This window comes from Xenopus laevis, chromosome 4S (genome assembly GCF_017654675.1).
Source record: "Xenopus laevis strain J_2021 chromosome 4S, Xenopus_laevis_v10.1, whole genome shotgun sequence".
NCBI classification, from domain to species: domain Eukaryota; kingdom Metazoa; phylum Chordata; class Amphibia; order Anura; family Pipidae; genus Xenopus; species Xenopus laevis.
Genome location: NC_054378.1, coordinates 11,204,708 through 11,228,245, shown reverse-complemented (window position 1 = coordinate 11,228,245; position 23,538 = coordinate 11,204,708). Strand labels below are relative to the sequence as shown.

Below are 23,538 nucleotides of genomic sequence, written 5' to 3'. Positions count from 1 at the left end.
ACAGTGTAAATTTTGGGAGACCGTTTAATCCAGAAAAGAAAAAACGCAGCTTGCCTGAATGGGACCAATCAAAATGTTGCAAATTCCAGGAAAATTTAAAACACATCAGTTAATAGTGCTACTCCAGCAGAATTCTGCACTGAAATCCATTTCTCAAAAGAGCAAACAGATTTTTTTATATTCAATTTTGAAATCTGACATGGGGCTAGACATTTTGTCAATATCCCAGCTGCCCCTGGTCATGTGACTTGTGCCTGCACTTTATGAGAGAAATGCTTTCTGGCAGGCTGCTGTTTTTCCTTCTCAATGTAACTGAATGTGTCTCAGCGGGACATGGGTTTTTACTATTGAGTGTTGTTCTTAGATCTACCAGGCAGCTGTTATCTTGTGTTAGGGAGCTGCTATCTGGTTACCTTCCCATTGTTCTTTTGTTTGGCTGCTGGGGGGGAAAAGGGAGGGGTGATATCACTCCAACTTGCAGTACAGCAGTAAAGAGTGATTGAAGTTTATCAGAGCACAAGTCACATGACTTGGGGCAGCGGGAAAATAAAAATATCTGTTTGCTCTTTTGAGAAATGGATTTCAGTGCAGAATTCTGCTGGAGCAGCACTATTAACTGATGCATTTTGAAAAAAAAATTTCCAGTGACAGTATCCCTTTAGTCTAAATTTACGGATAAAACGAATGAAAGAAAAGCCAACTGATTTCAGCACTCAGCAAAAAATTCTGAATTAAGATTATTAATGGTAAAATGGAATAATAGTTGATAGCCGAAAATGAAAAGTCCCCGATTTCGTGAATTTGTGGGCAGTCTGGGTACCCGGCCAATGTGTCGGACTGGGATTATAGCAAATTGTCCCCCTTATGCGACTGAGCAGGCGTCAAAGTGATGTCACTTCTGGTCCATGATGACATCCCTTCTGGTTTTATAGTTCCGGGTCAGAAGATGAGTTATCTATTTGTGGGCAGGTCTGCGTAGGGGGGACATGTTGGGTGGCGGATGCAGATCAGTTCACTGATTAGCAGCTTCGGATTTGGCATGGCTCTGCCCAACTGGGCCCTAATAAGAAAACTACAATCTCAACCATATAGCAAGACAGAGCTGCTGCTTTGTGAGATAAAAAACACATTTCCACCAAATGACCCCCTTTTTTTTAACTAAACATCACAATGTTTTCAGGCACAAATACAACTAAACAGACTTTTTCAAATAGGACCATGACCTAGTTTACCTCAATGACGCCCAATGGACCCAGGCCCTAAAGGAACCCTCACTGGTCTCCCTTAACTATAAATACAGGTTAATACAACTGTATATATAGCATAGGGCGTACTATACTAAAACTAGATTGCATATAATCAATCCGACTATATCCCCTCTTTGCAATCGCTGCAACCAACATCAAGGCACCTTCCTGCATACGATGTGGGACTGTACCCACCTGGACCACTACTAGTCCAACATACTGGACACTCCCCGTACCCAAAGACCCTAAGATGTGCCTTCTAGTGATAATGTCTACCCATGATATCCCTCCTGATAAACAGCTGTACTAACAGCTGTACTTACAAAGAGTCTTATTCCTAGCCAGAAAAGGTATTACCTGCCATTGGAAATGCTCTGACCATCCGAAAGTTGAACAATGGTATAAGTCAGTCCAAGACTTACATAATACAGAACAAATTATATGTAGAAAAAATGGCAATCTCCTTAAATATGAGGTAATCTGGGGCTCCTGGCTCAGGGCACAGGAGGACACTACTACCTAATGCAGGGGTCCCCAACCTTTTTCACTCGTGAGCAACATTCAGATGTAAAAAGAGTTGGGGAGCAACACAAGCATGAAAAATCTTCCTGTGTGGTGCCAAATAAGAGATGTGATTGGCTATTAGTAGCCCCTATGTGGAGTGGCAGCCTATTGGAGGCTCTGTTTGGCAGTGCATCTGGTTTTTATGCAACCAAATCTTGTCTCCAAGCCTGAAATTCAAAAATAAGCAGCTGCTTTGAGGCCACTGGGAGCAACATCCAAGGGGTTGGGGAGCAACATGTTGCTCTCGAGCTACTGGTTGGGGATCACTGACCTAATGTATAGCTGATTACTTGTATATCACCATACTATCCTTGTTGTAACTCAACTGACGTGATAACCTGTGTCTATGTAAGAACAAAGAATGTTTACCCATGTGTTGTATTTGCTTTCTTGCTTTTCAATAAAATCTTTCTTGAGCAAAAAAAAAAAAAACAGACATTTTTTCGCTGATATCGCAAGGGACCTACCACACTCCTCATTGACAATGCATTTCTCAGTTTCTTCCGTTGGGACTTTACACAAGGAACCGTCTTCTGGGAACTGCTTGACGTATCTCTCCCTGGACCTCATTCCCATCCCGCAGGAGGCGCTGCACGGCGACCAGGTGATCCATTCTGACATCATGCAGGTAGAGGCTTCTGAAACACAGAGGAAATGTGACTCTCAGTTGGTTGCTTTGCAGAATATGGCGCAACGGTTAGTGCATGCTGGCCTAAGTGAGCAGGGGTGTTGCACGTACAACAGCTCCTACTTGCACTCATTGATGTTGTTTTTGATGCCAAATACTCTGGCGCTCTTTCACTGACTCCACTGGATGTTGCAACGGATTTGCCAAGTGGCGTTTTATAAACTCAATAATTTCTCCAAGGCATGCTAGTAAGTAAAAAAATATACTTTATTTAAATCAATAGTTAAAAAACATGAAAAATATCCCCTATAACGCCTGACGCGTTTCATGCTTACCCAGCACTTAGTCATAGGCAGAATGTTGTGGGTAAGTGTGAAACGCGTCAGGCGTTAGAGGGGATATTTTTCATGTTTTTTAACTATTGATGTAAATAAAGTATAATTTTTTACTTACTAGCATGCCTTGGAGAAATTATTGAGTTTATGGTTTTACCTCTGTTTGGTCACTAGAGGTGTCCAGCATGCAAACCAGTAATGTTTACTGATCCTGCTCCCAATTTGATTCTAATAGTAAGTGGCGTTTTATGCCCTGGGATGCCAGGGGCCCACCAGAAAACCTTAGACTGTGGCCCAACTTTCCAAAGTATTATTCCTGCTCTCCTCACTCAACCTCTTTATTAGTGATGGGCGAATAAATTCACCAGGCGAGAATTTGCGGTGAATTTACTCGTTTTGCCGCGGGCGAATAAATCTGCAGCGAAAATTCCCAGTGAACTTTGGACGCGCGTTGGAAAAAACTGTCGCGCATCAACATTATTCGGATGCCCATTGACTTTAACACTAGTGTCAAAATTGATGCGGACTTCAAAATTCGATTTTGGCAAATTTTTTCCCAAATGGCAAATTCGCCCATCACTACTCTTTATTCTTCTAATCATTTATATTTACTTACTCTATTCTTCCATTATTATTAAGCATGTTTCCCCATAAAGAAATAAGGAATGACCATGAAATAGGCCTAAGGGTTAGACGCAAAAGAGACCACTGACTCCTGGGCCCACCGGGAGTTTTCCTGATAACCCGGTTTGCCAGTTTGACACTGCCCACATTGATACATCAGGTGCAAGTTGCATGCAGTTTTTGTTGCACGCGCAGTTATGTGATACTTCAGTACAACATGTCTAACTGTACCGTCATCGCTGCAGCCGGGGCCCATGCAGGGTTCAAAGTCCTGAGTGTCTGGGCAGGGAACACTGAGATCTAACTGAGCCTTTAACATGCGCTGTCTCATCCGCTTGCCCTTGTCGCAGGTGGCCGAGCTGCAGGCCGACCAGGGGGACCAGTTGGAATATATGCAGGTCTCCGGGGTGTCATCTGAAAGTAAAAAATAGATTGTTATTTGTCACAGGATCAGGATTGCATAGTTTACTGAGATTGAGGTTAAAGGAGAACTAATACCTATGATTAAGTACATTTTGTATTTTAGATTTTATGAGAATCTGAACATTTTGTTTAATGGTGATATAATGGTGCCTTGAGAACTGGGGCAAGTCCCTGACACTCAGTTGCCTTATTTTCGGACTGGCAACATAGACCATGTCTCCATATAACCTCCTAAAGGAGAACTAAACCCTAAAAATGCCATATTTTATATACTGAACTTATTGCACCAGCCTAAAGTTTCAGCTTGTCATTAAAATTCAACAGAAGAATATTTGCCAGCTCGTTCCCTCGACCCACCCTGAAACCACAGAAGTTACATGAGGAAGACGGCGATGCAGAGACTCAAGGATACAGGAATGCCTTCCAAGGTTTTCTTTTGATCCCTGCAGCCAGACAGTTTAAAGGAGAACTAAACTCTGAAATTAATTTGGCTAAAAATGCCAGTATTTTATTAGTAGTAGTGAACTTATTGCACGAGGCTAAAGTTTGAGCTTGTCAATAGCAGCAATGATCCAGGACTTCAAACTTGTCACAGGGGGTCACCATCTTGGAAAGTGTCTGTGACACTCACATGCTCAGTGGGCTCTGATTGGCTGTTGAGAAGCTAAGCTTAGGGCTCGTCACTAATTATCCAGCAGAAAATGAGCTTCCCCTGTAATATAAGCTGATGCTACAGGTTTGCTGATTATTAAATTCTGATGCTAATTGCACTGGTTTATGTACTGCCATGTAGTAATTATCTGTATTAATTACCAATCAGCCTTATATTGTGACATTTCTATTCAATGTGTACTGTATATTGTGAGTGGGTCCCTAAGCTCAGTAAGTGACAGCAGCACAGAGCATGTGCAGTGAATCCGCAGAAGAAGAAGATGGGGAGCTACTGGGGCATCTTTGGAGACACAGATCTTTACTGCTAAAGGGCTGTGGTTGCCTTGGGCTGGTACAGAAACCCAAAACATAATGTACAACATTTCTAGGCTAATTCTTTAGTTACTCTTTAGTTCTCCTTTAAAATGACATTTGTGCTTGATTCTTTGGGCTCACGTCTGCCGCAACTATTACTGCCAGTCCATCCTTCCCCCAGCTACAGCCTGTTCTCCTTTAGATAAGGAGCAGCTCATTATACAGAGGCTTCTGAAGATTCTAAGAAATCCTTGTACCCTCAGTTCTACATTATGACCACTTGAGGGCAGTGAATAACAATTAAATGTGACATTTCTGTAGAGTCATTGCTGGAGACAATAAAGAGGTGGGGCGATAATACTCAGTTATTGTCATCATTACAGGAAGAGAATGATCTACTGATCTGTGAACAATAAGGGGCACATTTACTAAGGGTCGAATATCGAGGGTTAATTAACCCTCGATATTCGACCATCGAAGTAAAATCCTTCGACTTCGAATATCGAAGTCGAAGGATTTACCGCAAATACTTCGACCGAACGATTCGAAGGATTTTAATCCATCGATCGAAGGATTTTCCTTCGATCAAAAAAAGCTTAGAAAGCTTATGGGGAAGGTTTTTGGGGGTTGGAGGCCTCTAGTAATGGTCGAATAAATTCGCTGCAAAAAATCAGCTCTGTCAAAAACTTTTGTGCGTGCGTCAGAATAGTAGCGCGCATCAAAATTGTCATGCATCAAAATTATTCAGACGCCCATTGACTTTAATGCATTTGGACAAAATAGGCGCGCGTAAAAAAAATTTCGCAGGCGTCAAAATTGAAGCACGACAAAATAATTTTGACGCCTATTGACTTCAATGCGTTTCACAAATTTTTCGGCGAAACGGGACAAATTCGCCCATCGCTAGAGGCCTCTAAGAAGGTTCTGCTCTTAGGCTTGTTTGTTTGTAGATGGGGCACTTTAGTTTACTAATATCAGTCCAATAAAGGATTATGAATGCTGGGAGTTGCTATGCTAAAATATGCCCTTTGATATAACAACAAAGTCTGCAACATCTATATGGTTATTCCAACTGGTTTCCAGACGTATCCTGGCCCTGGTTATATCAGAGACTTATTTCCTCAGCTGGAAAGAGCTGATATATCAAAACTTGTCCTCTCCCCATCTCTTTAAATTTTATTTTGCTATAGCTGCTGTTCCCTCCGTCTCCTCCCTACATACCTGCGTGTATGTCTCACAGTCGGACACTTACCTTCGTCTTTCTCTTCCGTTACCAGATCTGCTACTATGTCATCCACGTTGTCGGGTATAATATTGCACTGTTCTCCCTGAGAGCAATAAAGCATTTAACTGCAGATTAATACACTGCACCGCGCAGGAGAGAATTGAATTTCGGAGCAGACGTGTCACTAAATAAGCCCTGCAGCCTGACAGGGTGGAATATTTCATATGATGTTAACTAATGACTAGTGAGAATTAGCTCTTGTAATTTATTTCTGGAGATAACGAACGACTGCTGCTGATACAAGGTTTGAACTTGTTCATCTTACTCATCAGATCAGTAAGGTTTGTGCCAATGTAATTCAGAGACACAACGAGAACAGATAGATACATACTATATTGATTGATTGATTGATGATGGATAGATGATAGCTAGATACATAAATGATAGATGGGTTGAGATATATATATATATATATATATATATATATATATATAGATTGCTTAAGGATAAACTCTAGATAGATTGATGATGGATAAATGATAGAGAGAAAATAAATTGATTGATGGATAAATGATACATAGATAGACAATAGATTATAAAGATAGATCAGTAGATAGATGGATAAATAGATTGATTATGGATAAATCATATATCGACATTAGATTGATTCATTCACTGATTGATGATGGATAGATGATAGCTAGATACATAGGTGATAGATGGGTGGATAAATAGAGAGGCAGATAATAGAATGATTGATGATGGATAAATGATACATGGAATACAATAGAAAGACAGACATTTAGATAGATTGATTAGTGACTGAAATATAGATAGATAGTGGATTTATTGATGATGGATACATGATACATAGAATACAACAGATAAAATAGAAAGACAAATCGAATGATATATACTATATTGATTAAAAGTCATAGACATATAAATTGATTGAATGATGATGGATAAATTATAGATAGATAGATAGATAGATAGATAGATAGATAGATAGATAGATAGATGGATAGATGGATAGATAGAGAGATAGAAGGATAGATAGATAGATAGATAGATAGATAGATAGATAGATAGATAGATAGACAGATAGATGATAGATGATAGATAGATAGATAGATAGATAGATAGATAGATAGATAGATAGATAGAGAGATATATAGATAGATAGATAGATGATAGGTAGATAGATAGATAGATAGATAGATAGATAGATAGATAGATAGATAGATAGAGAGATAGAAGGATAGATAGATAGATAGATAGATAGATAGATAGATAGATTGATAGATAGATAGACAGATAGATGATAGATAGATAGATAGATAGATAGATATTAAACAGACAGATAAAAACAGATATACAGAATATAGATAGTCAGACAGACAGATAAATAGGTCAATATATGTAAGTTACCTTCCTGGCAATCCTTTCAATCACAACTCGAGCTATAGGTATGATTGGCCCACCCTCTGGGTCATAGAAGGGGCTTTGTGGGTGATCCAGACTTGTCAGAGGTCGGATTTTATCCTGGGGAATGGTGGGCTTGTTTGGAGACTGGAAACAAAATAAATAAAGCATAAGAGAGCCATTCATCTGCCTTCATCGTTCATCTGTGTCAGACGCACAATTGCATCTGTTTTGCTCCATTGCTCACAACCGCGGCAATCAGAACTCAGACAGTTGCACTATGGGCCAAACAGCAGCCTACATTACACTTTGCACATTGCACCCCCCGGTTTCACCAAACCACTATTGGGGTTTCTGTAATAAGGGACAGTAAGTTTGCCCAGGCACACTTACCTATTGCAACTAATTAGCAAGGACCAGTTACCAATTTCAAAGCAAACATCATATTGGTTTCTATAGGTTACTGCCCATGGGCAAACTTAGCACCTTCTCTTACATAAAGGGATAATTGTTTAGAATTAGCAGCCTTACAGTATATCACATCCTCTTTTGTGTGAAGTACTGCTGGTGCCCAGGAGGAGGCAGTAGAGACACACAAAAAAGAGCCCTTTGTTCCTACATTAATCCCACTCCAAGTAAAATGATATTCTCACTACTTTACAAATATTGAGTGATTAAAGGGCAGAGAAAAAAATAAATAAACAGGAACACAAATATACAAAGACATAAAATAGCCTGACATTTATAGAGAGTGTTGTAAATCTTTAAATCGAAGAGATTGTTGAACTCATTTGCAACAGCAGGACAAACCTCAGTGATTTCTGCACAAGTTAAAGAGTGAAATACACTTATTATTTCAGAACCAGGTCCACACAGTATAAGCAGGGGCTTAAAGCGGTTGCTCACCTATAAATCTACTTTTAGTATGATGCAGAGAGTGATAGTCTGAGACAATTTACAATTGGTTTTCATTTTTTATTATTTACAGTTTTCGAGTTATTTCGCTTTTTATTCAGCAGCTCTCCAGTTTGCAATTTTAATCTGGTTGCTAGGGTCCACATTACTCTAGCAACCATGCACTGATTTGAATAAGAGACTGGAATATGAATATGAATATTTTCCTTTTTAGCAAGGGTGAAAAAACAGTTGCGTATTTCCATTGTATCTTGCATTGAGATTAGTAACAGGACTGGAAATTATAAAAATGTTACTTTTTCTCTGTGATTCATCCTCAGCTGCTAGTGCGGCATTTCCACATTTATGGCTCTGCCGGCTCCATCCAAGAGAATGCTATTTCGAAATAAAGGAGAGAAAACTGGCAGGAGAGTTTCACTTGCAGAGTTCATCAGGTTTAATTCCTAGGCCCATTCTGAAGTTCAAACTCATTTCCACTTTATTTATTTTATAGGTTAATTCTACTTGGGACAACTTCTTTTGGGGCGGTGAGGTTGGGAAAGATGTGTGGGTTCCTGGGGTTTATTCCTAGTTATGATCCTGTTCCTCCTGCTTGAGTCCTGTTCTTTGTCTAGTTTTGCTTTGAGTTCATTCCTAGTCTTGCCCTCGGTTCTGATTTGGTCCCTTTACTTGTCATATTGGAGTCCCGGCTGTGGTTATATGCCTGGCTGAGCTTTCTGATCTTTACCTGTGCCTGGCCATGACCTGTATTCTGACTAATATCTTCTTTATCCATTGCTGTTCTTTCTAGTTAATTGTAGACACAAGCCAATTCAAGCAACTTATTGTCGTCTCTTTCCGTAGCAGTTGTAGGAAAGGGAAAGTGATGGTTATCAGAAGAAAAGTGTGCCAAGAATGCTTTTACTGAGCACCCGGTGAGATTGGTTTACTTACGTAACGCAGACCATATGACTATTGGCATTTGGCAGAGCCTGATAAAACTGTCTGAGGTCTGGGTCTGCCAACGGGACTGTTGGAAGTCTAGGACCACAGTAAGTTTGTAGGAGATGTAGAGCAACCACATTGCACTGTTGGAGGTCTAAGACATCTATATAGGATTCTTTTAGGTCTGGGACAGTCAAATTATATAACCTTTGGACTGGGACAGCCAAATAAGACTATTACATGCTACCATTTATTACTAGGAAGCCATGCAAGGCCTCCATGAGATCTCTATGAGAATATGATATCTCCAGGCATCTGCTTCAGGGATTTCCATTCCTCAAGGTGGCCATAGATGTAGAGATCCATGCGTTTGAGCGGATCTCTCCCTGATATGCCACATTGAGGTGGCGATATCAGGCTGATCCGATCATGGGCCCTAGGGCCAACGATCGGATCATAATGCATTCAATACGGGCGGTCCGATCGCAGGACTACATAAACGCACAGATGCAACACGATTTTTTAACCTGCCTGATCGAGATCTGCCCAACTTTCAGCCACATATTGATCGGGGAAGCCCGTCGGATGGCCCCACACACGGGCCAATAAACTGCCGACTCGGTCAGTCGGCAGCTTTTATCTGCCCTTGTATGGGGGCCTTTACTCTTTATACAAGAATTAGTTCAATAAAGACCAACCCCTCCTGTGCAGGAACTGAAATTAGAGGTCAAAGGTCCATCTTTTTTTCACTGTTAATTCAAAGAAGACAATAGAGGAGTGTTCTCACAATGTAGGGTTAACATAATTTAAAACATATACAGCCAATATACCATCCTTATTTAAGAACGACTAATTTCTCCGGTCAGGAAATCTGGGAAACCAAAAGGACTCAGCAGTGCCGAGAGATCAGGCATTTTATAGCAATCATTCAACTATTTACTTTAAATTGAAACATCTAAGCAGCCCTGTTTCTCAAAAGGACTTCAATTCAGTTCAATTATGGGTGCGAGACGTCCCAGGGGATACCTTAAGTACAAATCTTCATGTCCCCATTCCCACCGACTTCAAGGACATCTAATAGTCTGCACAAAGTACGGAGGAACTTAGCTCGAAAATTAATTGAATTCAGAAATATATATTTGGCGTCTCACTGTTCCCATTAAAAAAAAAAGAAGAAGAGGCAGAGTTTAAAAATCAATAGTTCTCTGAAAATGTAAGCAATTGCAAGGTTTTAGTATTCCCAGTCCAGTGGAAAAGTAATGGTGCCGATACATGGTCGGATACATTAACCTTCTTGCTATTAAGGCGCTGTGCGTTCCAATGAAGAAGTATTCAGAATGTCTGCAGAGCCAAACCAAATGGCTCAAATTAATAGGGGAATTGTGGAAATGATTGCAAAGCTGGTCAAGGGAATGATAGATTGTCAGGTTTCCTATGTAGCACCGTACTGTCAGATACATTAGATAGTTTCAAGGAAGGGTTGGATGAGAAAATACAAGGCAGCTGAAATGAACCACGTCGATCCATGTTGACTGGATGTTGAAACTGGCCATACATGAGCCGCTTCCCAACAGGTCTGCATATGCATCTTTTATAATAGGGGGCCAAAGAGCTCCCCAAAGTGATACCAAGGCAAATGCCCTTTCCGTCCTACCCAAAAAAAAAACCCACTGCATCTGCAGACACATAGGCATTTTTGCAGTAGGGAATTTAATTTCATAAAGCAACCTAAAAATGTAGGTTTAGATTTAAATAATCCATGTACCTTCCACTTTCATAACGACAGCCATTTCTATTACAGTCTGTGTTCTCGCTTTCGTAGTCTATAGCGATTTAGTCTTCTTTTCTGTTCTTATGTGATTTCCCTACCGCACCCACATCTGCAAAATTCAGCTCCAAACAACAGCATAGTGTGCGCACCGAGTGGATATTCTCTTTGTGTGTTCCCCGCTCTCCGTGCTTTAGAGCAGTGGGATTTGCACTTTTGTGCCCATGTTCACCATTTGTTATCCGACAACTGGCCAGGAACCCCTTGCTTAAACAACAAGCCAAACTAGATCACTGTCATATCAACCTCCAGTTGAATTATTAGGAAAGAAGACCATAAGGCTGTATGAGGGCCCTATGGGGAGAAGGTTTATGTTAAGGACCTGATCACCTTGGGTTGCACCAGCAGAGCAGAGCTTGGCTGTTCAATTTCAGCCACTGCGTACATTACTACTACAGTTTCAGTAATATCATGGACTAATACAAATTGCCTTCAGGCTGGGCTTCCAGTGGTGTAACTATAGGGTGAGCAGTTCCTATGACTGCAGAGAGAAAGGACCCAAAAAGCCATGTGATCCTCCCAGCCTGCACCACCAGATTTCAATGCTGGGGTCCTGGGAAGATCCAGCAATTTTACTATTCTACAGTCGCAGGGGGTTTCAGGGAAATAAGGGATCCATAGTGACCCATGACCACTCTGGTCTGCACCAACAGATTTCTATGTTGGAGGTCAAGGTCATCTACCCTGATATAGCTCATTTAATCTCATTGACAGCAAGTTATTTATAGTGACTTCAGGCAGGTCTTCCAGCTGGGAAAATATAGTGGTAGTGGCTGGGCTCTTTGATTGCAGTTGGCCCCAGGAATATAAAGGATCTGTTATATACCCCTAGTTCCCTCCAGGCCTTACTGCCAGATTTCTATGTAGGGATTCTGGGTGGTCAGGTTACTGTCATTTTTTTGTTATAGTCCCAGTGATATTATGGAAAGCATATAACCTAACTGTCCTTCAAGCTGGGCTTGAATATCTAGGACAGCACACAAGCATTTTCTAAATCTTAGCCAGGAGCCATTGAGGATGGCATTCACTACACAGTGCTTTAGCATCCACTGTTTCATGAGCCTTTAACCCATATGGATTTCCGAGCCTTTGTTTAAGGGGTAACCTGAGAGCTGTGCCTGTTCGTTTAGGGCATCAAACCCCTATGACTTATCCCCCAAATGTCATGATTTTGCCAGTAGAGCCCAAAATTACAGACCCACCCAATTACTACGACACATTGTTTTCAGAACACTTCTTATTTAGTGATGGGCGAATTTGCGCCGTTTCGCTTTTTTTGAAGCCGGCGCCCGTTTTTTCGATGCCGGCACCCGTTTTTGACGCCGGCGCCCGTTTTTTTCGCCCGCGTCCGTTTTTTCGAAAAAAAAAATTCGCGGGCGTTTCGCAAATTTATTCGCTGGCGGCGAAACGCGCAAATTCGCCGCAAATTCGCGCCTGGCGAATAAATTCGCCCATCACTATTCTTATTCTGATGCCAGTCCCCCCTTACAGCTAATACAAGTTATACTAAGAATACTGTCGATTTTTCTCCGACCAAAGAGCATATATTCGTTTTATTGCTTGTGAACGTAAGAAAACTCTGGCTCCAGATTACTACAGACCGGGGACATTTTTAACACTAATCTGCCAACTATCATAAACTCCGAATGAGTCGGTTATTGCTGTAATTTTCTTGCTAATACATCTCCAGCCTTTGGCATATAGGTGGCTATAGCGAAGCACATTTCTGCCTCCTGCAAATAAATCTGCTTTATGCCGCACATTTAAGGGGTTATTGGTTCCATGATCATAAGATAAGTGTAGATATATAAGCCTTAATATCATCTGACAACCTGAACTACATGGTCTGGATAGAACAGAAATCCAAGTCGGCTTCAGTTCAAAAGGCACTTAGGTTTAACCCAATGAGCTCCCCATACAGCTGTCTGCCCGCAGCGACCTAATTTAATAACGTAACTCACAAGCATCTGGAATATAAAACAATACACATTCAAGAGTCACAACTATTTTTTGTATGCAAAAGACAGAACTGCATTCCCAAAGATAGAATTATTTATAGGGCAATGAGTTTTTTCATTAAAATATAAGCTGTGCCATGTACCTGTTAATAGTCACAATAAAGGCGGAACATCCCACAATTATAGAATTACTAAAATGTGTCCAGGGTTCTCTTATTCTCTTGTACCCTGATTGTCTGGGTCAAATTTTTAGGGGTTGTATGCCCTCCACAGGCTTCTTCTTCACTGGAGGCTTTCAAAAACTCAAGCCCTTCCAGTCCCCACTGTAGCTCTAGTAGGAGGGAGTTGGTGTAAGAGAAGGTGGTAATGGGGTGGGCTTGTAAACAGCTACCCTGGCTTAGGGGCAGAATATAAATTCTGCCTTCATGCATGGATAGGTACATTACCAATTGCAACCAAGTTGTGAAGGAGCTTGTATGGTAGCAACTATCAAAATGTGAGAATACCAGAATTAGGATACCTATATAAATAAATATGGTCATGTAATGCCTTTGTGATATTAAAAGGGATATTCTCATAATCATCCCCTTTATTATATCAGGGAGGTGCCTCAAATTAGTTCCCTTAGGTGCACCTACTCTCCATTGGATTTCCACCTTGTTCTTAAAGTGCCAGCCCTGAGCTGCCTTAGGGTAGAAGGAATCCCTTCCAAAATAAGACTGCAAACTTGAAGTGCGGATTGCCTAAAAGTGGGAGGGCTCCTGAGAGATTGTGGGTATGTTGGGATATAAATGGACATGATCATGTTAAGAACAAAAGCTCCATGGTATGACCTAACACACGTCCATGCGTGTTCAATAAGGGATGCACTTACCTCGTAGGTTACCCCACTGTCAGTGCCTGCATCCCATGGAATCAAATCCTGGATCACCTTCTGAACCCAGCCGCACTCTTTGGTACAGAGATCCTCGGAGGTGAGCCCTACATTCCAGTCTGGGCTAGGCCCCATCATGGCCAGAAAGGACATCAGGTGACGGCTTCGGTCCACAGAAAACTCAGCGGATGGGGCAGCCCTCCTGTCCAAAGGAAACAAAAACACATGGTCAGAGCTATGGGGTGTGTATGGAGCGGGGGAACCTTTATAAATTGGCCAGAATAATTTAACATTAAAATGATTTTGGTTTGTGACAACAGGGTCTGTTAGAGACAGGACTATTATACAGTACACAGATTTACTACTCTTAAGCTGCCTGGCTATTGCTCACCTGCCTGTGTTTCCGAGAAGACCTATTATTCAGGTAAATAGCAATTCCCTGTGAAGTGATTCCTGTAGCAATTACTGTAGAGAGAGGGGGAAAAAGAGAGATGCCTCCCAACCACTTCCCGCAGATCAATAATGTTCTACTACTTCGGTCGTCTGTTAGAAGAACGTCTCAGGCAGATATATTCCTCCTTAACAAATAATTACTTTTTGGAAAACACACAGAGGATCCAGTGACTGGGCAATTAAATGACACTGCGGTCTTGTTTCTAACTTCCAGCAAGATCATAACCCCGCTTAAGGTGACGGATATTAAAAAATGCATGGAGAGGGGGGGGGGGTGAAAAAGCTCTCTACAGCCGTGCCGCGGACTGAGCAGTCATCAGGTCCTGGCTGGTGATAAAGAATTTATGTTGAAAGAGTTTCAGAACTTTAACCCTGAATGAAGCAGGCCTGGTTGGGTGCTCAAAATATACTGGAATTTCTCATTAACAGTGACCCAAAACCGAAAGGCAGTCACACCTAATCAATCAATGATTTACATACAGCACTGAGAGTCCATCAGATCATAAATCTACATTAGATCAGTGGCTTTGGGTAGGAGAAAAGGCAGACAATAATTAAAATTTAGGTAGACTTAGCTTCCCAAAAAGAGACTAACTGCTATATATCCATATATAATTATACATTTTCCAAACAATAACATTTAATGATGTGCGAGTTGGGAATTTTCCTACTCACATCCACAGGGTCTCATCCATTGTCAACCTAGGCCAAACTAAGGCTGGTAAGGGACTTGAAGGCCCAATTCCAGATTGGCCCTCTCAGTTGATAATAGAGGTCATGTCAGAAGGGAACAGGCTCCAGAAACACTATCCCACCAATGAAGTGGCTAGTGATCTGGAGCTCAGTGCACAAATGAAATGTTGTGAGTGCTGTGGCTGGGTATCAATAACCTTTCCCTAACCTGCACTCAAAGTGGTGGCCTTCTCTTATGTCAACCTAGGCTAAACCAAGGCTGGGAAGGGACTTGAAGGCCCAAGCCAGAATTTACCCTCTTAGTTGACATTAGAGGTCATGTCAGATGGGAACAGGCTCCAGAAACACTATTCCACCAATGAAGTGGCTAGTGACCTGGAGCTCAATGAACAAATGAAAACTTGTGTGAGTGCTGCAGCTGGGTATAAATTACCCACACCCTAACCTGCACTCGAAGTGGTTGCCTTCAAAATTTCACCTTCCTCTTCTGAAGGTGAAGCTTCTTGTCTTGCTCAATGCCCCAGTCCCAGCCAACCACAGAACTCCTACTGACACAAGGGACTGTCATTTGTCAATGTCTTATCATATGACATAAGAGATGGAACAAATAATGCTCAGATGAGTAGATAAAGTCTCCACTCTCCCTGGCATGGGTAAGAACTCTCTAGTGCCCATCTACTATATTGTCTGTATGTATAGCACAGCTCTTAAAGCTGGCCACACACTCACAGATAAAATTATGGATGTACTATGAATATTGGTTGGTACAGGGACTGGGTTGGTTGAGGGCACATTGGTCAAAGACCCATTGGTCAAAGAGCATACATAATGTAAGTATGGCCACCATGAGGTCTTTTACTGTTAATGGCCAAAGTCTTGATTTACCAGCTTAGTTGCTTAGCCAATTCACCAAAACTTTGGTGAACACCCCATAAGTTATACTTAGGAATAGCATTGGGAAAGGGTGAGTCTGGTGGCAATTCTGTGGGTAGTGGGTAGAAGGGGGCAGGTCTTCATAAAAAGCCCAATGTTCAGAGCACCACTGCTCATAAACCATTCAGCCCATAATGATTGGTACATATTCTCTGCCAGCTGAGAAGTACCCAAACCTGACCATGTACCCAGTGCCCTATGTGCCATGGGCCTCAATGCTGCCATCCTAGATAGACATGCTACTTTAACAAAACACTATCTATTAACAATATGTCCCTGTTTGGAATGTATTTTACTTTGCTCACTCAATCTGTTTCATACACTATTCCCTGTACAAATTTACCTAAAAGGGAAAGAGAACCCTTGCACATAAAAAAGTCGTAAAGTTCCTTTGTAGGTTTTAACTGCAGTGAATAAAATGCTTAAGGTCAGTGGTTTCATATCTTATTTATGTAGGGATGGCGTAGGATCTTGCATATGAGTTTGAGCTGCTTAGTAATCAGACGTGCGGGCTGTTTGTTCCAAGTGCAGACCATAAAGTAAACACAAGGGCTGGAAACTGAGCCGGCTTTGTAGAATCCCGAGGCTGAATGAATTAACCACAAGTCTTTCAAAAAGCCGCAGCCCTGCCCTAATGAATTGTGATCCTGCTGGCACTACAACCCTATGGAGGAATGAGGTTTACTGACATGTTCTCCAGCCTGGCAGCCGGGAAAGTCCATTAACTTCAATTGTCAGTCTCATTCGATAAAGCGAGTCTGCTCAACTGGAAACCCATTAAACTTGGATGCAAGGTTTCATTTGGAATCTTGGCTACACTTTAGTAAAGTTCTAATAGAAGCAACTACAGCTATAAGAGCCAAAATGGCAAAGGAGCCCCAGAATGGGGCCATAGATGGGGGAGTTTAGGGGTGTCTAGTTGGGAACCATCAAGCTGTTGATCAGTGGCATCTCCCATGGGTCCCAGGGGTGTGCTGGACTTTTATGAGAGCTGCTGAATAATTGCACATTATAAAATACTCCATTTCTAGACTTTTTTAGGCTTTAGTTCTCCTTTATGGATTAAATTGTATATGCATTGTACACATACCATGAAATAATGCCAGGCGTCAGCAGCACCAGAGACACCAGTATAAAGAGCAGGAGAGGAATGGGTGAATTAGAAATGGTGGGAGAGATGAATGAAAGGAGGGGGGGGGACTGCAGCTAAACTTGGGCGTACATATAGATTTTTTATGGAAGTGTATAAAAAATAACCCAAACTCTGGCTGCTGCTGTGTGCATATAACTAACCCACGGAACACAACTAAATTGCAATTGCCGTGTCACAGTCTGCAGAGAAATCAAGCAAATAGACAATTTAATAGAACAGCTGGAAACCCTATGGAAGGGGGTAGATATAGCAGATATAGTATCTCCCTTATTGCTGTCTGGGGAGCCCCCTACAGGCAGGTTCGAGTTATTGGCCACTAATTAGCAAGTTGCACAAGCTGCAGTCTATTAATGAGAGGTAATCAGGTTCACTCTGCTGGAGAACTAAGGTTAGTGCCCCCCAACCCAACATCTTGAATGCTAGAAAACTGCTGTATTTAGTTACTGCCAGGCAGAAAGAGTTGATTTTGTAGAAGTAAAGTAGTAGTGTAACAGTTTTATTTGGCAAAAATCTGAAATAAAACTGGCTGCAATCCAATTAACCCTACTGCTGCCCCTGCTTTAAAGGAACAGCAACACCAAAAAGATTAAAGTGTTTTAAAGGAATGATAATATAATGTACAATTGTCCTGCACTGGTAAAACTGGCATGTTGGGTTTAGAAAGGCAACTATAGTTTATATAAAGAAGCTGCTGTGTAGCCATGGGGCAGCCATTCAAGCACAGGATACACAGTAGATAACAGATAAGTACTACTATAGTTTATATAAACAAGCTGCTGTGTAGCCATGGGGGCAGCCATTCAAGCACAGGATACACAGTAGATAACAGATAAGTACTACTATAGTTTATATAAACAAGCTGCTGTGTAGCCATGGGGGCAGCCATTCAAGCACAGGATACACAGTAGATAACACATAAGTACTACTATAGTTTATATAAACAAGCTGCTGTGTAGCCATGGGGGCAGCCATTTAAGCATAGGATACACAGTAGATAACAGATAAGTACTACTATAGTTTATATAATAAGCTGCTGTGTAGCCATGGGGGCAGCCATTCAAACACAGGATACACAGTAGATAACAGATAAGTACTACTATAGTTTATATAAACAAGCTGCTGTGTAGCCATGGGGGCAGCAATTCAAGCACAGGATACACAGTAGATAACAGATAAGTACTACTATAGTTTATATAAACAAGCTGTTGTGTAGCCATGGGGGCAGCAATTCAAGCACAGGATACACAGTAGATAACAGATCAGTACTACTATAGTTTATATAAACAAGCTGCTGTGTAGCCATGGGGGCAGCCATTCAAGCACAGGATACACAGTAGATAACAGATAATTACTACTATAGTTTATATAAACAAGCTGCTGTGTAGCCATGGGGGCAGCCATTTAAGCATAGGATACACAGTAGATAACAGATAAGTACTACTATAGTTTATATAATAAGCTGCTGTGTAGCCATGGGGGCAGCCATTCAAACACAGGATACACAGTAGATAACAGATAAGTACTACTATAGTTTATATAAACAAGCTGCTGTGTAGCCATGGGGGCAGCAATTCAAGCACAGGATACACAGTAGATAACAGATAAGTACTACTATAGTTTATATAAACAAGCTGTTGTGTAGCCATGGGGGCAGCAATTCAAGCACAGGATACACAGTAGATAACAGATCAGTACTACTATAGTTTACATAAACAAGCTGATGTGTAGCCATGGGGGCAGCCATTCAAGCACAGGATACACAGTAGATAACAGATAATTACTACTATAGTTTATATAAACAAGCTGCTGTGTAGCCATGGGGGCAGCCATTCAAGCACAGGATACACAGTAGATAACAGATAAGTACTACTATAGTTTATATAAACAAGCTGCTGTGTAGCCATGGGGGCAGCCATTCAAGCACAGGATACACAGTAGATAACAGATCAGTACTACTATAGTTTATATAAACAAGCTGATGTGTAGCCATGGGGGCAGCCATTCAAAGCTGGAAAAGAAGAAAAGGCACAGGATACACAGCAGATAACAGATAAGCTCTGTAGTATATAATGGAATGGCTACACAGCAGCTTGTTTATATAAACTATAGTAGCCTTTCTGAACCCAACACGCCAATTTTACCAGTGCAGGACAATTGTACATTATATTGTCATTCCTTTAAAAAACTTTAATTTTTTTAGTGTTACTGTTCCTTTAAAGGGGCTATTCATCTTTCAGTTAAAGTTTAGTATGATGTAGAGAGGGATATTCTGAGACAATGTGCAATTGGTTTTCAATTTGTATTATTTTCAGTTTTTGAGTTATTTCGTTTTTAAATCAGCAGCTCTCCAGTTTGCAATTTCAACAATCTGGTTGCTAGGGTCCAAATTACTCTACCAACTGTGCATTGATTTGAATAAGAGACTGGAATGTGAATAGGAAAGGGCCTGAATAGAAAGAGGAGTAATAAAAAGTAGGAATAACAATACATTTGTAGCCTTACAGAGAATTTGTTTTTTAGATGGGGTTAGTGACCCCCGTTTGAAAGCTGGAAAAAGGCAAATAATTAAAAAAAACACAAATGGGGGAATGAGGTTGGCAGGTAAACAGCAGGTAAACCCAGGGGTCCCACGGGTATAGGGCCGGCCAGTACATCACTAATGGCTACCCTCTACCATGGTGGCTTTGACTTTTGCAACAATGTAACAAAAGGCAGATGACTGACGGACCCTTCATTGTAACATTGTTTCAAAAGTCAAAACCAGGAATAGGGGAACAATGGCCGTACAGATACTGCCTTTAATTGCAATTACATTTCCTAATAATTTTAAAACAACTGAAAAAATGTCATCAATGTATATTGAGAAGTTGCTTCGAATGACATTGTCCTTTCTTTAGGCAAAATGCCAGTTTTGGGTTTATATCCCCTTTAAGTCAACAGCATGCCCATTCATATTCAGAGGATGGTCAAATCAGTTTTATTCCTACAGAAATGATTAATGAGATTTTAAGTCTCTTACATGACACCATCTGTGCCCCCATTTTTAATGTGTATATAAATATATATATCAAGGAAAGTAAACATCTCAATTAAAAAGACTCAGCTTGTTAGAAAATTCTGTTTTCCATTAACACAGCCATGGGTTTTTCATTAAGAATTTTTAAAAATGATTTCCATAAAAGCTTTCATTATTATTGTAAGCGGGCGACATCTGTTTACTAGCGGACAACCATGTTCTTGCCTTTTGTTGCTGTAAAGTGTAAAAATTGGATACTCAGAAATAACACACAAATAACGACAGTAAAACCTTGGGCTCAGACAATTACTGAAAATGAGCCAATTAGCGGCTGCGGATATAATCCAAATGGAGCTGGCTTTTAGTATAAGAGAAAAAAATAAAATGTGTGCCAATGAAGCAATAAAAAGACATATATTGGTGGAAGGGCAACAGAATTATTAGGGGTGGAGCCAAGCAAGTGGCGAAATGTTCGCGGAAAAATCTTGAAAACAAAAAACGTCGCTTGTATCAATTTTGAAGCTGGCGTTAAAGTCAATGGGCAATTCACACGCGTCCAGAATTTTCTTAACGCGGCCAAAATTTTGCGAGAGGTTCGTGAAATTATTCCCCGGCGGCGAAATCCGGAAATTCGGCGGAAATTTGTGCCAGGTGAATTTATCCTCCCATCACCACCCTGGAGTACTTTCTGTAGTTTAAAATGATTATTCCCCTTTAAATTAACGTATAGTATGATGAAGACAGTAATATTCTCAGACATTCACAGGTTTTCATTTTATTTTTTTATTCATGTTTTTTTTAGTTATTTAGCTTGTTATTCAGCAGCTCTCCAGATGGCAAGTACCTCAATCTAGTTGCTAGGCTGCAACTTCCTCTAGCAACCATGCATTGATTTGGAGCGGCTTGAATAGAAAGATGAGTAATAAAAAGTAGCAATAACAATAAAACTGTAGCCTTACAGAGCATTGGTTGTTTAGATGGGGTCAGTGACTCCACCCATTTGAAAGCGGAAAAGATGAAAAGGGCAAATAATTAGAAAACTATAAAAAAAAAATGGACAAATGTTCAGACATTCCATAAAATAATAAAATTAAAGTTGAACCAACCCTTAAATATTCATAGAGATGGTTCCAGGGGGGATGCAATGCAAAGTGCCATCTGAGGGGTGTCAGCAGATCACATGGTAGGTGCACAATATATGCCTAAAGCTGTTTCAAAATGATATACAGAATTGTGTGTGTCTATTTAAAGTAAAAGCAAAGGGTTGGGTAGCACCAATGTGTTAGTCAGCCCCTCAATTACTATGATGGCATTTTCAGGGAAGAAGAACTCGTGTGGTTGGTGACATCATGTCATGATGTCATGAGGCTGGACGATTGGCTGATCACATCGTCAATCTAGGAGAATCAGCAGTTTTAACCCGGGCAGCCCTTCCCAAACCGGGCCCAGACAGGTGGCAGCGCTACTGGGGATGCCCAGGCCCGGATTTAAAGCCAGGCCACCAAATCCTGGGCCTAGGGTGGCATGCTGCCTGTTGGGTTCACATATACTCTGGAATGTGTGGAAGATTTTGATAGGGATTTAAATCTCTGCCCAATCCCCAGTGAAGGAGAATGGATCACTCTCCCCATGAAGGGTGGGTCAGTGACTTGGGGGAGGGGCTGATGATGTGGCAATCAGCAACTGGCTGATCGCCATGTCATTAACTACAATGTCCTGTCCGGATTTCCTAATTTGGAAATCCGGGCAGGCACTTTTCACCCGGACAGCCCTTCCAAAAACTGAAATCCTGAAATCCTGACAGGTGGCAACCATATTGCAGCTGGGTGGCCAAGGGGCACACAATTTTTAAATCCAGCCCTGGGGATGCCTAACAAATTGGCACCACCCAGTGATTATGCCAGAATTCTATCATTTGGACCTCATTTGAGCCATAGGTCCAAGCCTTCATTGCTTGCCCACAAAGCCAGACAGATTGCTTAAATGTTGTGGATTTATTGGCACAAATTGGCTAATTTATTAACATGGAGCTGCCAACCCAAATCTTAAGGGATCCGGGGCGAGTCAGATAAGCAAAATAAGCAGGTACCATGTGGAATGAGGGTTGGATGATATCACTTCTGGTTTGCAGCAACTTCACTTCTGGTTTAATGGTGGTCATCAGGTTGCGGGTCGGGTTGCAGATAAGGCATTTGCAGGTCCGGGTAGGGTAGTGGTCCAAAGTGGGTAAATATGCGGGTTGCGGGTTTGGATCCGGGTCTTATAAATTGGTTCTGCACAGGACTCTACTGGGTGTGTCTTATCTACTTCTGTCCCCGTCCCTGTCTCTGTTCCACCCCTTTGGATAGTGAAGGGCTTGAATGATAATTATACACATTTCAATGGAGCGGTTAATTTAGGTTTCTGGTGCAAATTATTGACAGCAGGAGGGCTGAAATCAGGGAACCTCCCTAAAAATACAACCGATTGACATGTCTATTAAATGTGCTAAATTTTACCGGCGCAGTTACCCATGGCAAATTTTGTAGCAGTCTAATTCAAGCAAACGGCAGAATAGTTGCTATGGGCAACTGCCCCGATGCAATGTAGCACCTAATGCTAGTAAAAGAGGGAAACTGTAGGCTAGTTATCCAGGCTTTAAATGTCAAGTACAGTAAACAGAGTTATTAACAGGGCTAAATTGCTTATTTCACATGAAAAGGATCCTTCCGGGGCCCGTTGTGTATCCAAGCTTTGTTTTTGTGCGTTGGCTTCTCTTGTTGATCCACAGGCTACAAAGATTGAATTTGCTACATCTAAAAAAAAAAAACCCTTTCATTGCTGCACATATCTCCGCTGCCTTGTGTTTGATAAAAACCCCTTAAACACTCTTCTGTTACCATGGAAATAAGAAAGTGCCTACCTATCCACTTTCCCCAGCAGAATGAATATATCCCCGCAATATCCTCGCTTCCAATTATGGAGCAAAAACCATCGTATTGTACAAAGGCTTCTCAACTTCTACCTTTCTATTCTAAACCATTTTAACCTACAAATAAATATCTAATTTGTATAGAAGTACATGGGAATGGGCAGAGAGTGGATCTAATATACAGGTGGATGGAATGTGCCCAAATCAGCACAGAGAATGTTGGGATAACTGCATCACCATAAAGAACTCGGAGGTTTGGTACTGAAATACGTTTAGGTCAAATTTGATAAGAATAGGCTTTCTTCTTTTTATTATATATATATATATATATATATGTATACTGTATATATGGGATGGGGGCAGGAGGGCGATTGTAGCTGATGGGGCCAGAGAGGGTGCTTTGCCCCCAGTCCGACACTGCACCCTAAATCGTTTTAAAAACT

The 23,538-nt window shown here is 41.2% G+C and overlaps 1 protein-coding gene across 1 annotated transcript in view; it reads right to left on the bottom strand.

Moving 5' to 3' along the window:
* spon1.S (spondin 1, extracellular matrix protein S homeolog) overlaps positions 1 to 23,538 on the bottom strand; it is a 175,761-nt gene that overhangs the window by 11,915 nt on the left and 140,308 nt on the right. Inside the window, exons 8-12 of the mRNA XM_018260154.2 lie at positions 13,937 to 14,138; positions 7,444 to 7,584; positions 6,040 to 6,115; positions 3,630 to 3,812; positions 2,279 to 2,449 (exon numbers count right to left, since the gene is read on the bottom strand). Coding sequence (XP_018115643.1) covers positions 2,279 to 2,449; positions 3,630 to 3,812; positions 6,040 to 6,115; positions 7,444 to 7,584; positions 13,937 to 14,138 — 773 coding nt within the window. The remainder of the gene's footprint in view (positions 1 to 2,278; positions 2,450 to 3,629; positions 3,813 to 6,039; positions 6,116 to 7,443; positions 7,585 to 13,936; positions 14,139 to 23,538) is intronic.